The 16814-nt window shown below is 42.4% G+C and overlaps 1 protein-coding gene across 1 annotated transcript; it reads right to left on the bottom strand.

Moving 5' to 3' along the window:
* Positions 1-11114: 11114 nt before the first annotated feature.
* LOC107517343 (olfactory receptor 51D1) lies at positions 11115-14606 on the bottom strand. Its single transcript, XM_016157924.2, has 3 exons — positions 14500-14606; positions 14073-14204; positions 11115-12445 (listed from the first exon to the last, which is right to left on the bottom strand). The coding sequence occupies exon 3, from the start codon at positions 12399-12401 to the stop codon at positions 11457-11459; it is 945 nt and encodes a 314-aa protein (XP_016013410.2). The 5' UTR covers positions 12402-12445; positions 14073-14204; positions 14500-14606; the 3' UTR covers positions 11115-11456.
* Between the last annotated feature and the right edge of the window lie 2208 nt (positions 14607-16814).

Below are 16814 nucleotides of genomic sequence, written 5' to 3'. Positions count from 1 at the left end.
AATCTTCAGTAGTGACCTCTCTGTCACATACATATGACACTGTGAGCAGTTCTCTCCTTGTTAAACATCTCCCTCTTCCTTCTGCTGCTCCCCATCTCTACCTGATCACTAGTTCTTGGTCTCCTTTCTGGATCTTTCACCTCCTCTGCTTGACCACTGAGTATACTCTTAAATGTAATGCTCTCAGTGTTTTTCTTGTTCTATACCCTCTCTCAGGGCATCTCGTCCCCTTGTTATGTATAAACTATCTATTCCAAAATCTATTTAGCAAGTCCTGGATTATTTTATGTCATCCAGATTCATAATTCTAGCATTTTATTAAAAGAGTCCACCAGATTTTCTCTCAAGCACATCACACTCCCCTTGTTCAAAAAGCAAACTCTTCCAGAAGCAATATTGTATAGCTTTTAAGAGCATGAGCTAGTAAATCAATCCTGGATTGAAATTCCAGTTGAGAACTTTGCTAGCTGCGCAATCTGGGGCAAACCTTCCTAAGCCTCAGTTTCCTCATCTTTAAAATTAAGATAATAGCCATGACCTAATGAAGGCCAGTGAGGATCTAATGAGATGGTGAATGTAAAGCATTTAACACAATTATGAGCACATAGTAAATGTGCAAAAAATCATATCTATTGTTGTTAACTGTTTTCCTCTTGCATTTCTTTTCTCTGTTATAGTGGCCTACAGAGTCACCCAAGATAGGTACTCTGATTCTGACTGCCTCTCGTGTGAACTTCTTTATCTGCACAATCCCAATAATCTTCTAACCAAATAAAGAAAAATGAGGTCACTCTTTGTTATTTTAAAAGATATCTTTGAAAGCTCTAAATTAATTCTAGAATAAAGACTAAACTACAAGGATGTGGCAAAAGGTCTGCCTTTCAGCATTTGGCCCTAGGTTTCTCTATCACCACTCCTCACCATGGTTCCTGTTCTCCAGCCACATTAGAATACATACTATTTTCATAAAGTAGCATTGATTCCCATGTCTCTATGTCTTTTTCTCTTTTTTACCTCTTGTCTTTTTGTCAAGATCCTCCCAGACGTCCCTCCTTGACTTTCCACTGACCAAAATCTTATTCATTTTTCACATCCTGGTTTACTGTCTCTTTCCTATGCCACCTTCCTAAGCCTCTTTCCCCTTGGTGTAATCAAATAATTCCTACTCTGTGCTCCCAAAAATTTTTGTTTATGTGTTTTTTTATGCATCTACCCTCCTGAACTATAATTATTGCATATTTGTTTTCTCCTCAATTATGAATTCCTTAATGATAGGAACTACCATATTTATTAATGTTTAGTTAATATTTCTTGAAAATGAAAATGAGTTTTATCAAAAGGAGAATTCCTCAACAGACATCTAATGAGGATAGCACCATCACAGCGGTAGGAAGGACTGTCAGTTGTTTGAATCTTAGAGACTTTTGAGAATAAAAGATTGTTAGAAGGTCAGTGCAGGGTGGTCTTAAGTTCAGAACAAGAATCTTTAAGGTCAAACAAAAAGGTCTTTCTTAATCCAAGTAGCCAGAAGGCATGAGCAGATACTGGAGAATAGAGCAAGTACAAAACTTTGGTTCTAAATAAATGCAAAAAGGACATGCAGCACAGTTTGTGCCCAAGGGAGAAGGTGCCTTAAGATCCCTCACCTGGAGGTATCAACAAGAAGGCACTGGTACTCCAGAGGGCCAGATAACCACGCCATCCAGAAATTTCACATGAACAAACATAGTAGAGTAGAACAATTCCCAGGATAAAAATATGCTGCCTTAGGAATCGTGGATTGCCATATTCAACCCTATTACCTCTGATGGTAATATGATGTGGCGATCAGAGTTCTGGGGCTAGGAATGCAAGTCTCAGCTCTAAATAAATGCAGAGGACGATAATAACTCATAGTGCTGCTGCAAAATTATGTGAGATAAGGCATGTCAGACAACATTGTAAAAATTGCTTCACAACGTGCAAAGCACTTTCCCCCCACATTTTCATAAACATGGGAAACAAAATCTCTAAAAAGAAATAAATTTTCTAAAAATTTTTCATGTCCCTCCTATTTGTCACCTTAATTGCCACTCCACCTCCAACACGTACTGGTACACATACACATACTGACTAGAAATCAATCTCTCACAATGGCAACAACTAAGCACTGATATAAAGATTCCAGAAATCAGAGGGCAATTCAACTGACCTGGGAAGGGAGTTGCCTCAATGGCATGAAGAGGGCAGTTATTGCTGGAGGTAAAATATTAGGCTGGACCTCAGAAGACTGCAGCAAAAGAGAAATGAAGGAATGGGGAAAAGAGCCAGCCAGAGGACCCAAGTATCTCACCCTTCAGATTGTTCAGCCCTGAAGCATCCCAGTTTCCCATAGGCCACCAAGAAGCAGGCAGAGGGACCAAAGACTTCTAGCCTGAGCAGTGTCTGGTAATTAGAACCACTGGCATGCACTCAGAGACAAAACATTTGGAGTTCTAGAGGAAATTGGAACTAAATCCCTCTAGTTTTAAAATAAAGTATAATCAAGGAAAAATAAACAGTTTTTTCTTTTTCTTTTTCTTTCTTTTTTTTTTTTTTTTTTAGAAAACTTACACTGTTCTCACCTCCAGAGAATAACCATGCGCACGAAATTTTCTCTGAAAAAGTCACACTATCTCAGTAAGTCACAGGAATGTTTCTTGGAGAACTGTGAAGAGTATCTTGGCCCTTTCATGAGGATAAGGGAGCAGGAGCCCCCGGCCACACAAGTGGAAATTCACTTTGAGGCCTTCAGTTTTCCTCATTCCTTCTCCCTGGCCTTCATGACTCTGTCGCCAGCACCAGTTCAGCTCCCATGACCAGCCCTTCCTCACATTCTTCCCCATAACTCTCTAAACTCCTTCCTTCTCAGAGACCTATGAAAAGCAGTCAGGGAGGTAGGACAGTGCTATGAGTGCTATCTCTTCTGATCCAGGAGAATAATGAGGTCATGTCCAACACTGATCTTATTGTTTTTATGATAGGGAGTCTATGTTTCTTCTTGATATTATGTGAGAAAACAGTGGTTTCAAGGAGTCAAATAATGTTCCCAGAGTTAAACAGTTGACTGATAAAGCAGAAATTTAACCTAGCCTAACTCCAATGCCTGTATTCCCTCCCCTTCCCCGTTCTAGACTGCCTTTGATTGTGCTACACCTTCTGAGAGCTAATAAAATCAGCCCAAGTGGTAGAGTAGAAAAAGGCTCAGTAAAATAAGATAGTTGGCCCAGGTAGACCCTTGGAAGGGAACCCAAGAAGGCAGTAAAGAAGACCCTCCTGACTGGGGCACTTTCCAGTTTTCAACCCCAACTCCTCTGGCTACGACATGGGCGGGCCTCACAGTGGAGATTTAAAAAGCTTTATCCTCTACTGAGTACTTATTTTATATGATTAGAGCCTCGCATCAACCTGTCAGGTAGACATTATTAATCCCATTTGACAGATAAGGATATTGAGAGTTAGCTCTCTCCATGCCAGGTCCATGTGCTTTCTAATAATCCAGGCTACTATTCTGCCCTTCTCCCAGGCTCTTTAAGAATGGACCAGTGCTATTTAAGAATTATATCAATGTTATTCTCCAAGAAATCCAAAATTTGAAGATCTATGGGTCCAGAGGGTCTCTCTAGGATGCAAAGTACCTGACCAGCCCTCTCCATTTAGGTTCAGTAGGAAAAAGAAATAAGGAGGGGATGCAAGAAGGGACTCATGGTCACTGACAGTATCTGAGCTAAGCATACGGAATGTTCCATGACTAGAGGAATAGGGTGGGGGCCTTGAGTGCCACTACTAACCTTTATGAGATCATCCGGAAGAGAATACTTTAGAGGAAATCCCAGAAATCCCTGGGAGCCTCTAGCTCCAACTTGCAGCCCCAGAAAGGGAAGGCCAACCTCAGGGGCAATGTTGTGGCGTGTACGGACTATAGGAGCTCATCACTAAATTCGTGGAGAAGAACCCCTTTTCCCAATGCTCCGTGAGAGTAATAGATCAGAATCACATCTACCCCAAAGTTATCCACATCCTCTCTCCCCCATAAGTTCCTGTATTTGATAAGGCAGATAAATGTTGGCAGGGCCTTGGTCATTTTTTTAATGGCCAAGACGAGAATGAAAAGATGATAGTACAATTCTAACTCAATAAAAAGTGAGGCTCCCAGCCCCACCCAACTCACTCAAGTCAGCCTAGCCCCTAAAATCACTCCTATGCAGAGCCTCTCCACTTCCTAAGCAGAACCAGAGCCAATAAGCATCCCACAGACCTGCTAAGCTTGACCTAATTGTCAGTGCCTGCCACAGCTACTCTGGCTGTAGCCTGCATGCAAGGAGAATGTAGTGCTGTGGTGCAAAAGCCAGATCTGGGACTTTGATACACTGATCCTTTCAACAATTACAGGAATGCCTCAGAGATATTACAAGTAAGTTTCCGTATGACCACCATAAAGCCAGTCATAATTCTTTGGCTGGTGGGAAAAAATTCAACATGTAAAAAAAAAAAAAAATGCAACATCTGTGAAGTTTAACGAAGTGAAGCTCAATAAAGCAAGGTATACCTGTATTGTTTGGCTGACTACTGGGGACCATACTCTGTGCTAAGATATTGAGATACAGAGTAAACAAGTCACAGCTCAGCCCTCCAGCTGTGGGGAGAAATTGAGACAAACATGTGGCCACCACAGCTTGTTGCAATAAATGTTAGGATAAGGGTAATCACAAGGGCCTCCAGAGCAAACAGGCAATAGCTCACCAAGTAGTCAGGCTCAGAGGGCTTCCTTGAGAAGGTGACATCTGAGCCAAGACTTATGGAGTCAGTCGCAGTTAACCAGGCAGTGTTGGGGGCATGGGCACAGCAGCATTCAGTTAGACAACAAAAACACATTATTTGCCCTGAACTGGATATAAAACAGTGAGTAAAACAGAAAAGATCACTGTTCTCTTGGAGCTAATGCACTAAGAGGATAATAACAAAAAATTAACAAATAAATAAGCAATAACATTTCGGACAAAGATAAGTGCACTGAAGATAAGACAGGGTGATAGGAGGCAAAGGAAAAAGACAGAGGCAAAGGACAAGGGCAGGGCACCCATATTTGAGATGGGGGTCAGTGTCAGCCTCTCTGAGAGGGTGATATATGAGCTGAGAGCTGTGTGATAAAATATACCAGCCATTCTAAGATCTAGGAAGAGAGTGTTCCAGGCAGAGGAGACAAGAGAAAAGATCTTGAGGCAAGCATGAGTTTGGGGGTTCACGAAACAGAGAGAAAGTCAACGTAGCCAGGGTATCCATGGCACAGAAGAGTTTTTTAAGACAAGGGCTGAGAGGAGGGCAAGAGCCAGATGATGTAGTGGCTTGCAGGGCAAAACGAGGAGCTTTAATTCTGAGTGACTTGGGGAAATTGAAGCAACAGACCTAACCTACTTTGATTTTAAAAGTGCATTCTTACCCATGCAAAGATCTGGAGAGAAAGAACATACCTTGTTTGGACAGCTAAAAGCAATTCAGTATGGCTGGAGTAAAGAATACAAGGCAGGGGAAGTTGCAGTGTAGACACTAATCCACTTTATAAATGGACTAAATACCGAACCCTGATCCTAGGCACAGACTGAGTCTGGCTAAAACCCCAGGAAGATTACTAAGTCCAAATCTCAGCCACAGCCTCACTCCTCCTGTAGAATTTCGAATGAGCTCGGATCCCAATTAAAGTTCACATCCCAAACAGACCTATAATCTGTCCCCTGATCACAAGCCAAGCTTCAACCACACTACCAGCCTGGGACTGGCCCTGTTCAGTTGCTGAACCTCAATCAAACTTTAGCCCAATCCCAACCCCACATGTTTTCTGCCCCTATTCACCTTTATTTAGGCCAACTCCTGCCAGGCTCTCTAGATGGACACCCCCATAAACCAATCAATAGAAAATTGCTTGGAAACTACCCATAACTACTGCCCACCCTTCCCCTCACCACACAAACGAAGAAACTGCTAAGGCTGTCTGTCCTTTGAGTCAGGGGCTTCCTTCATATCCCTCAGCCCCACCCCTGTCTTTCTGGTTCTTCACAGCCTGGTTTCTCATTCTCTCAGCAGGTCTAATGGGAGACCCCTAGCTACACACACGTACCTGGATATATCCCGCGGTCTCCTGAATTCACCTCACGGCACTGCAGAAACTGGTACCCTTTTCTCCAGTACTCTCCCTAGAGAGGTCTGGCAGGCAGCACAGCAGTGCAGCCTTCTGTCTCCGCCCCCTCCTATGGGCCTCCCTGGCCAGGGTGATTTATTTATTCTCTGTTTTATCTCCTCCTCTGCTTCTTCCTGCTGGGGGTGTGGGGCACTGCCCAGAGGGTCTACTAGCAGGTACCCCTCAGTAGGAAACTGTGGAGTCTGGTGTCCTTCTTGGCTTCTGTGTCCTGGGAGGGTATGCCTGGGGGGATGCAGAAGGAGGGACAGTGGGTAGAGGAGTTCCCTAGAGTCCTCTCCCCATTGGCCCTGTGCTACCTCCCAATGTGAAATTTTACAAGAGGAATGAGTGAAGAAAGGCTAAAGGAAACTCATTTGTGTGACTATGGCCTTTGAGGGTAGCTTTTCTCCAAGTTTCTTCCCAGGCTCATTAAATTCAGCCAGAGTAAAAGCAGAATAAGCTTTTACAGAGACCCCATGATTAAATACAAGCCCATCACCTTCCTGAAGCTTTCTTTGTCCTCCACCTTCTTTCCATTGGTGGCACTTGCTTGGGTCCTTGCTGAGCCTGGATCCTAATGAACCAATCTGCCTTTCCCCCAAAGCTCCAGGGCTACATCTGTTTGTCCCAGGCTCTGGGTCCTGTGTCTAGCTAACTCATAACAGGGGTCCCCTGGGACCATGCCTCCCTGGCCTTGAGTTTCTGAACTCCTGGCTGAGGATGTGATTTCCTTAACCCTCCCCTAACCCCAATGTCAGCCATATAAGAGCAATCTGGTTTCTCTCTTAAGGGCAAAAATAGTGAGATAATTTTTTAAAGTTAGAGAATAACCTAAATGTGAAACTAAAGACCTTACATATTTAAATAAGTTTTAAAAACCATGCCTATAAAGCGAAGTAAATTTTGTTGGTTTATCCTTATTTTTAACTGATTAATTTTACAGCTGTAAGTTTTAAATTCATAATACAGGACATGCTGACTTAAGCTGTGCAAAAATAGACAATGTCAAATCAGGCCATTCCAACTCAGACAACATCCAAACTAGTGATTATAAGAGCTCCAGGTACCTGCAAACCTGCAGCCTGACTCTTGCCACCACCTTTAAGGAATCTCTGCTGCCTCCCTCAACTTCCCATAGACTGACTGTGTATGAAGACTTAAAAAAAAAAATACCCAGGAACTTCTACTTCTGGCCAAGATGAAGTAATAGGAAGTAACATCTACCTAAAGGAAATTAAAATGAACAATATACATAAAACAATGATTTGCAAGATACTGGATACCAGGAAATGAAGGAGAGTGAGCCCTAGGACACGAAAACACATGAGGTGATGCCTGTGGTTTCCCCAGCTTATTGCCTTGAGTCTCCTTGCTACAGTAGAGGAACGGAGAACCCAGGCGGAGTCCAGAGGGCACACTAAGTTGAAGATATAGAGCTGAAAGTTCAAGAAGCTAACTAGAATTTAAAGGCAGAGATTTAGAGTTGTGAGATCTACACAGTAAGAGAAACCCAGAAATGTGTAGAGGGTCTTTCTCAAGAATTCAGCTAAGTACTGATCAGCACATGTGAGCAAGCTACCTAAAGCTTGAGAAAGAGCTACCAGAAAAGATGAGTAGGCATGTCCAGTGCTCACACAGAGCCAAGAATAGTGAGTATTCCTCCCAGGCAGACTGGAAAACGTCAAGATTCACAAGGCACTGAGTAACAATACAGAAGGATCTTGCCTCATTAGTGGGAATAACTAACCAAGCTTTATATACAGTATAATGCTGCGTTTAGATCATAATTGATCATTAATAGCTGGAGAAAGTATGTTGTGGACTTTATAAAATAAGTCAAAATAAGGACAATAATTTATAGAGAAAGATACAAGAGATGAGAGTGAGTGGGAGAATAAGAGGAAATTTGTTTATCTAAAGTGAACCAGAACCCACTGAGCCTCTCACTCTCTCTGAGAGGCCCCAGCGAAGAAACCACTGAACACCTTATATGCCAGGCCCCAAAGATACAGAAAACCTATTCCTTGTCCTCAAGAAAGACATACAACTACTATAAGGATATTTCAGTTCTATAACGGAGGCTAAATAGTTATCATACAACTATTTAAGCTCTGTTAACAGATGAGTAAACATCAGTTGGAATATAGAGTTTTAAGTTTTATGATAAAGGGAAGCACAGAGATTGTGGAAATCTAGAGGAAGCCCTGAATCTAGTTTAGCAATTAACCAGGTTTCCCAGTAAGCAACAATTAACCCCAGTCACCACCGATTACCTAAGCAATAGGATTCTAGAGGACTCAGAGAGGTCTGAAGATGTCCTGAGAAAGAAGGCCATGAGTTAGTCTAAAACCAGTGACCCTGTAATCTGGACAAGGAACTAGCTTCTGGCCTTGGCACAGTGTGGTGATGAAAGGTGAAGATGGATGTACTTTGGATACTATCCCCTATAATTGAATAAACAATCTCATTTTATCAGTTTTATTATTTAAAACTAAAGCAAGTTCTCAAATAATGTCATTTTGTTCAACATCATTTTGTTATAACATTGATTAGATTCCATAGAAACTTAACTCTTGCTTTTATCAATTAGCTTATGGTAAAATTGGTTTCATTATAAGCCATTTCTCTCAAAGTCGCAGAACCCATTGATGATATTAAGTGAGAACCAATTATGTTGCCAACATTTATTGATTACTTTCTATTTTCCATGTGTTTTCACACCTATCATCCTATTTACCCTCACAACCCCCACAAGAGGAGCTACCCTATATTTCCATTTTACAGTGCTTACAGTTTCCTAAATTACTAAGGTTTGATAGGCTAAGTAACATGCCCAAATATCAAAGCTAGAGATCCTAATTTATATAACATTTAATTCCAATCCCGATGTCTCTTTTCTTGATATAGATGCCAACCACATTTAAAGGAACTTCTTGACAGGGTTGTGCTTTTGTTCGATTTCATTGGTAAATTTGATTTTCATTTGTAAATCAGACAACAGCACAGGGAAATTAATGTCGACATCTCTGAAGCTTTGCAAAAACAATTTATTAAGGAATAAAAAAGTTGTTTTAATTAATAACAATATACCAAGCCAAACTGGGGATACACTGCACAATTCCAAGAGCTCCATTCACGTAGACCATGAAAGGAACGATGTTTCCTAAAGTTGCACAATAAGACAAACATTAATATGATTATCTCTGGCATGTTTACAACACTTTGCAGTTTACAAAGGACATTCATACATAGTATTTGAGCTTTATTGAGCCATTACACAGAAGAGGAAATGAGATCCAAAGACATTACATAAAGTATGCTACTTTATGATCTTTACAGGATTTTAACCTCATAAGTCTTATTTCAGTACTCTTTTCTCTGCTTTCAATGAACCTACATTGTTTTCTACCTGTCATTCTTATCATGACCATTTTTGACCTAACAGATCTGAGAGCTAGAAGTTAAGTGAGTATACCCAGAGTTAGAGGCTCCCAGAAAGATGGTTTCTTCCAACTTCTCATCTTTTTTCACTGCTCCCCAAAGGGATTAAGAGAAACTCCCTGCAACCAAGGACTTTGGTAGCCCAGGAAGGAAGGGAAGGGAGAGGAGATGATACTGTGACCTGCTATTGAGGCAGGAGGCCAGGGATTTAAGGAGATAAACATCTCAGGAAGGACAGAAAGGGATGGAGCTAAGATGGAAGAGGTGTCAGAAGCTCCTCAAACCCTGCAATCGGGATGAAAAAGGTGCAGTCTGGCCTTTGAGAAGATGTAAAGAGGAAGCACTGTGCCTTTTTATCGCTCCCAGAGTCTGAGCCCAGGCCAAGAAACTGGGCCTCTCAGAGTCACGGCTCTCAGATTTGGAAATTACTTCCACAATCAGGACCTCTTTAATCTCCTACCTTCATCCCTAACACACAGAGACATCATTTATCAATCAGCACTCAGGAACACAGACACTGTACTCACTCTTGTGCCATATAATATGCATCCACTACACAAAGGAAATGTGCCCTAAAACTTATGCACCAAAATACAATCTTCACAAACAATGAATGCATACACACACACACACACACATATTCTTCAGACATTACATTCTACCTACATATGACTAAAGACACATATGTCACACAAAAGAATTTCATATCATAAATGCTATGCACAACAGACATACACTCAAAGATAAACACCACATATGTAGAAAGGCATTGCCATCCCAATAGTACACATTCTGCACTCATGCATATTACATATTCTATAGTGTTGCAAATATGTAATATTTTACATTCTACATTCTACATATTGCATTCTACATTTTACATATTGCAAATATGAAGAAAAGATAGAGGCAACATTTTTATCAGAAATACATCAAGATATTGTCCAATATTCTCACATAGATGCATAACACATACTAACAGAGATCACATAAACACAATAAATGCAAAATCAGAGATGTTATTCTTGAAATATATATATCAAGACACAGCTACCACAATCACCAAGACACAACTGACACATTTTCTATGTACTCATATGCACACACTAAAAATCACATATACACACATAAACATATCTATATCCTCGCAGCCACAACCAGAATACACAGCACCCTTATGGAAAAGCAGTCTCCTAATATTGAATGTCAACTGTAATTGAAAAAAAGAAAAGAAAAATAAAGCAGTCTCCAGTAGGAACACATAGATAAACATTGCAAGTTTCCACATAAATACACCCACATGCATACAGAAATGTAAAAATGTCGTGTGAGCTGTCTCTTCTCCTGTTACAACTTCCTCCCCTCTCTTCATTTACTATTACCTCCCCGCCCAATAAAATGACTGTGTAACCATTTTGGGGTCCAAGAAATAAGGTCCACAGCCAACGTAGCTTCACTGACATGGACACTTGAGAGCAAGAATAATGAAAATCATACATCAAGACAGAAATGAATCATGAGCTGTGGTATTTACAGTCTTATCATATCAAAACTATATGTGTTTTCTAGTTGGAAGAGAGAAATAAGGCAAGGTCACCATAGCAGAGAGAGTAAGGTGATCGTTCTCCAGGATGGCCTGTCCAGACTGGGTCATAAATTCTTCTGTATTGACACATTCATGGAAACAGAAATCCAAGATTTATTTAGATAACTAAATAGTCCAATATGTTGGATGCTCCAATCGCAAAAACACTTGACAGCATCCTCGTCCTCCCATATTTGGTAGGAATAGGAATTGAGGACACTAAAGAGGCCATCCTGCTCACCTGCCACCCTGTGAGAACATACGGAGGACCCGTGAACGAATCTCCTTGGTCTTGGCTCCATAGACAACAGGGTTGACCACAGGTGGTAGTAGTAGATAGATATTAGCCATAATCACATGGAGCAGGGAGGTAGGGCCACCCAGCCTGTGCACCACTGAGAGCCCAATGAGGGGCACATAGAAGACCAGCACAGCACAGAGATGGGAAATACAGGTGTTGAAGGCCTTGAGTGCTGCCCCTCGAGAGGACAACCCCAACACAGCCCTCAGGATGAGGATGTAGGAGAAGCTAATAAAGAGGGAATCCATACCCATGACTGAGAGAATGATGAAGAGTCCATACACTACATTGACCGTGGTGTCAGTACAGGACAGCTTCATAATATCTTGGTGTAAACAGAAGGAGTGTGTGACAGTACGTGTTTGGCAATAAGACAACCGCTTCAGGATGAAGGGTAGTGGGAAGAAGAATACAAATCCCCTAGTTAGGGCAGCTAGTCCGATCTTGGTGATAGTAGGCCCTGTAAGCACAGAAGCATGCCGCAGTGGGTGGCAGATGGCCACAAAGCGGTCAAAAGCCATGGCCAACAGGACAGCTGACTCCATGGCTGACAGAGCATGGATAAGAAACATCTGGGCCAAACAAACATTGAACTCAATCTCCTGGATGCCTGTCAGGAAGAGGCTGGCCATCTTGGGCATGGTGACAGAGGAGAGGACTAGGTCAATGGTGGAAAGCATGGCTAGGAGGAGATACATGGGCTCATGTAGGCGCCTTTCCACACGGATGATGAGGACCATGGCCAGGTTGCCCAGGGTAGCCAAGGCATACATAAAACACAGTGGGAACGCCAGCCAGAAGTGTACATTAAGCCCCAAGCCAGGGATGCCCACCAGCAGGAAGTATGCTGGGTGGACCAGAGTTCCATTTGGAGTGTCCATGACAGGAACCAAGAGCTGACGCTTTTGAATCTTACATCCAGGGCCTATAAAAGGGAAAAAAAGAAACATCATTCAACAATGACTCAGAGGAGAGAAAGGACTAGAAGGAAAGGGCACTGGAGTAGAGACAGTAGCAAAGACAAAGACTAAATAATTCTAGTAACCCTGAACTCCAGCCTTTCTCTGCTCTAATTCTCCTTATACACACCTCCCTGGAGGTCCCGTTAATCTCAGTGTGTGACAACCACTCAGAAAACATATGCGATAGATCTTAATTTCCAGGGTTGATGTTGCTGACCAGGGACACTGCTCTTGGCCTGTTCCCCCATGGAGTAGACTGGCTTGCACAGAACCTTCCACACTGACCTCATCTGTTCTAGTGCATGTGGGGTTAGGGCTGGTTTGGATCCAGAGTTTGAAGCTTGGTCTGTGGTTGCCTTTAAGACCTTATCTAATTTAGGACAGGAAGCAGGGGTTCAGTCTGGGAATGGATTTCAAGAAATAAGTTTGTGTTTAGACCTGAGTAGCATTTCTCACACTTCCCTGATAGAGTCATGTGAATCAGTTATTAAAAATTCTATCCCCCAAGTTCTACTCCAGAACCAGATAATCAGAATTTCTAGTGAGGGCTCAAAAAATCTATTTAAAAAAAAAAAAAAAAAAAAAAAAAGACCAGAACAGTAAGTCTCTCCTCTCTAGGTGATTTTTTTAATCAGAGGAAATTGGGAAAAGCTATTCTGAGTTCTGGGAAGTGGGGATATGAAGGTGAAGACTATCATTCCCAGTGCCCCACCCCATCCCACCCTCCCCACCCCCCAAAATAGAACATAATCTTTCATTAGGATTTCTCAAGGCCCACATGGCAGTCAGTCCCAGATTGTTCTTGGCTGGGATGTGACATGGAAATCAGCAGCATGAGAGATGTGGAAAGAAAATAAGTTCGTGTTGCTGGCAGAGCTATCTGGTGTCCACAGTCACACTCTCCTCACTCCACTATTCTCCCCGCTGATCACATCACACCCCAGGTTCAACTGCTTTCCTCTGCACAAATCATTCTGTTCTAAGCCTATGTCCTGAGATTCAGATCCATATAACCTGCTGCCTCTTCATACTTCTACTTGGACAGCCTGTGGGCCTCTTACTTGTCTTGCCCAAAAGAGGACCCCTTCCAAATGGTACCATTCAGTCACCCAAGTCATCCAGTCCCATCTAGTCCCATCTTGATTTCTGCTCTTTCACCTCCACGTGTGATTTTTGTTCCAATTAATCTATTATGGCCTTTCCTCTTATTTAACACACTCTTCGCCCGCCCCCTGCCTCCCCGTCCCTCCAAACCTCATTATATCACCCATTCTGCTCTGATTATGAAAAGAGCCTCCTAACTCATTTCCCTGACTCCAAACCCAGTGTGTGTCAATCCATCTTCCACATCACTACCATCTACACAGCAAACTGGACATGTTACATGTTAGCCTCCTGGTTAGCAAGTTACAGGTGACTCCCAAAGCCTTCTGTGAAAGAGTTGGAACTGCCCACCCCGTCTGCATTCAAGGCCCTTCACAGTATGCCTCCAACTTAAATTTAAAGCCCAGCTTCTCAGTTTCCTTCGTCATTACCAATCAACACCACTGCACACACGTATATTTCCCTGGATAAATTAATTCCCCTTGCCTTGTTTCTTCCATGAAGAGTGGAAGGCTGGAACTAAGGAGTCCAAAGTTCGGAAAAGTTCTCACAGTGGTTTGACGAAATTCCTCTCTGGGTAGGTCACTGCGCAGGGTCTGGGCTCTCGGCCTCTGTAACCTGGGGGTGGGGATAAGGGGCAGGCCGACCTCGCTAGGCAACCAAGCTGTCTGAGCATAGGCCCGGCTTTCCCCTGCAATGCTCCCTCCCTGCCTCGTCTCCCCTCGCCCCTGCTCCCTGGTCTGAGCCCCTCGCACTCGCTGAGAATATCTCCGCCCAATGTCACTGCCCAAATATAGCCTCTCTGGGGCTCTAGGGAATGCGAGGGATAATGAAGAGTGAATTACTCCGGGCTTCCTGGGAGTGATGCTCCCTCTTCTCAGGCGCCCAAGGAAAGCTGAGCCTTGACTCCTACCCAAAGGGGCCGCGTTCTGTTATTCTAAAGCCAGCTCAGGAGACCAGAGGGAGGGCGAGTGCCGTGGTGTGGAGAAAAGAGGAATGACCTGCGCCGGAAGAGAGGAGCTACTGGAATGGAGGAGTGGGCATGCACCAGAAAGCACACAGACCCGGATACTCCTCACGCTCAGAAGGCATTATCCAAGCGAATCCAGAGCCGTGCTCAGGCAACCTATCGCTTCTTGATGCTGCCTCTTTGTGGTAGTTTCGAGGAGTTGCAGTTTCATCGCTGCTTGGGTCATAGAGATCAGTGATTCTTCAAGGACCAACGACCTAACTGACCTTGAATTAACTTCTTCCACAGCACTATGCTGCCCCTTAGCTCTCTCTCCCTTTCAAGCCAATCCTTTCTTTCTTGAGCCACTAGTCATAGCTCTTCTGCACCCACCCACCCCCCACATGAAATAGTGTAAAGTGGTTGTTTAAATGTGGGGCTCTCTAAGGAAACAGATTTGTATCCAAATCCGAGTTCAACAACTTACTGATGGTATGACCACCCTGAGCCTCAGTTCAATATTAAAAATAAAAGAAGACATTAGCAACTCTCCAGTGAATGTCTGTGTTTATTATTATTACTTAACGCAACCGGAAAAATCCAACGAAGTAGTAGGAAATCCAGTTGAGATAGTGCTACATTAGCCAGTGGAAGAAAATACTTTGGGGAGGAAGAGGGAACAGCAGTACAGAAGGCTGCTGAGAGATTAAGTAGTAAGTATATAGACTGAAAATAGGTCACTGGTTACTTTGGGAAGAACTGCTGAGGTGGGCTGGCGGGAATAGAATCTTGAATGCAGCAGAGTGAGGGATGTGTTAAGAAGGAAAAAAGAAAGAGGATATAGACAATTCTTTTAATAAGTTTGCATGTGAAGAGAATGAGTGAAGTGGGCGATGCATGAAGAATTGATAGCTCTAAAGGGTATTTTTTAAATGTGTATTTTGGAGCTAGAAGAGATAAAACCCAAGTCAATGTTAATAGGATGGAGATAATTGAGAGGCTCTCTGTCCTTTACTTCTCACATTACTGGTGGAGTTCTTCAAGGCTATGACCCTAAAAGATCCTCTGTACTTCCCCCCATTATATAGTAACTATGAGTAGATGGGAGAAATGCCTTCTGCTCCACAGTTTCTATCAGCCAAACAGGCCAGACCAATATCCTGAATTCCAGACATAGCAATGTCTATAGGATATCACCATTTAGGTGTCCCTAAGGCACGTCAAACTCAGCACTTCGAACTAAGCTCATTATCTCAGATCCCCAGTCTATGCCCCCAGTCTATGTTTTCTGTTCCCTGTCACAGAAATGACTCTGTTGCCCAAGCTGTAGCATCTTTCCACTGACTTTAGAGTGAAAGGTTGAAGTTCAAACTCCTCAACCCAGCTCATAAGGCCTCCATGAGCCATCTCAGTGTGCCTCTCCATTCCCATCTCCAGCTAGTCTACCTCCCTTTTTGCATACTAAGTTTCTGACATACCAAAATTGTCCTAGGGCTTCAATGTGCCATGCTTTCTCTCACCTTTCAGCTTTCACACATTTTCCCATGGTAAAAAAGCTGTTCCGATTAATTCTCAGCCTTGTTGGTAAAATATTCTTGCTTAGGAAAATCTTTTCCAACTCTTAACTTTGACTGAACCACTTTTCCCTCTTCCTTTTGTTTCACCTAAAGCATTTAAAAATATAAAATTAATTATTTTTCATACTTTTATGCAAGGTGGACACTGATGGGTATTTTTACAAGGAAAGATTTACAAAATACTTTTTCATTCACTCTTAATGAAGAAATTATTGATCCTCTTGTTGATGTTCACTCATAACTCACAATTCTGTTACTTCAGTTGAGGTAGGTTTAATGGGAAGTTCCCTTAAATTTTCAGTAGCAACATCAAGCACCAAGCTGGCACAATTTTTAAATGGATACTTTTCACAGAAACTTTTCAAGCATTCTTTCACTTGTTACAGTAATAAGAATACTAGGTAAGGGAGACCATCATATGACTTTTAAAATAATAATATATCCCTATATTTTGTTTCAATGTTTTTCACAAGAAAGAAGAAAAAAATCAATCAACATAAAGAGAGTGTTAAAAAGTCCAACCAATAATGAAAAACTTTGGCCAGGAATATATTCAAATTCTTGGCTTAGGAGACCCTGAATGATATGAACTTACTGATTATTTTTCCCCAGCTCCATCTCATTATACCCCACTATCCTTCAACATGGTCCTGCACTGGCATTCTTTCAATTCCTTAGATAAAAGTTCTCTTTCCTTACACC

This window comes from Rousettus aegyptiacus, unplaced genomic scaffold, assembly GCF_014176215.1.
Source record: "Rousettus aegyptiacus isolate mRouAeg1 unplaced genomic scaffold, mRouAeg1.p scaffold_m13_p_5, whole genome shotgun sequence".
Lineage (NCBI taxonomy): Eukaryota > Metazoa > Chordata > Mammalia > Chiroptera > Pteropodidae > Rousettus > Rousettus aegyptiacus.
The sequence above is the reverse complement of the archived record's forward strand: the minus strand, read 5'-3'. Positions and strand labels throughout refer to the sequence as shown.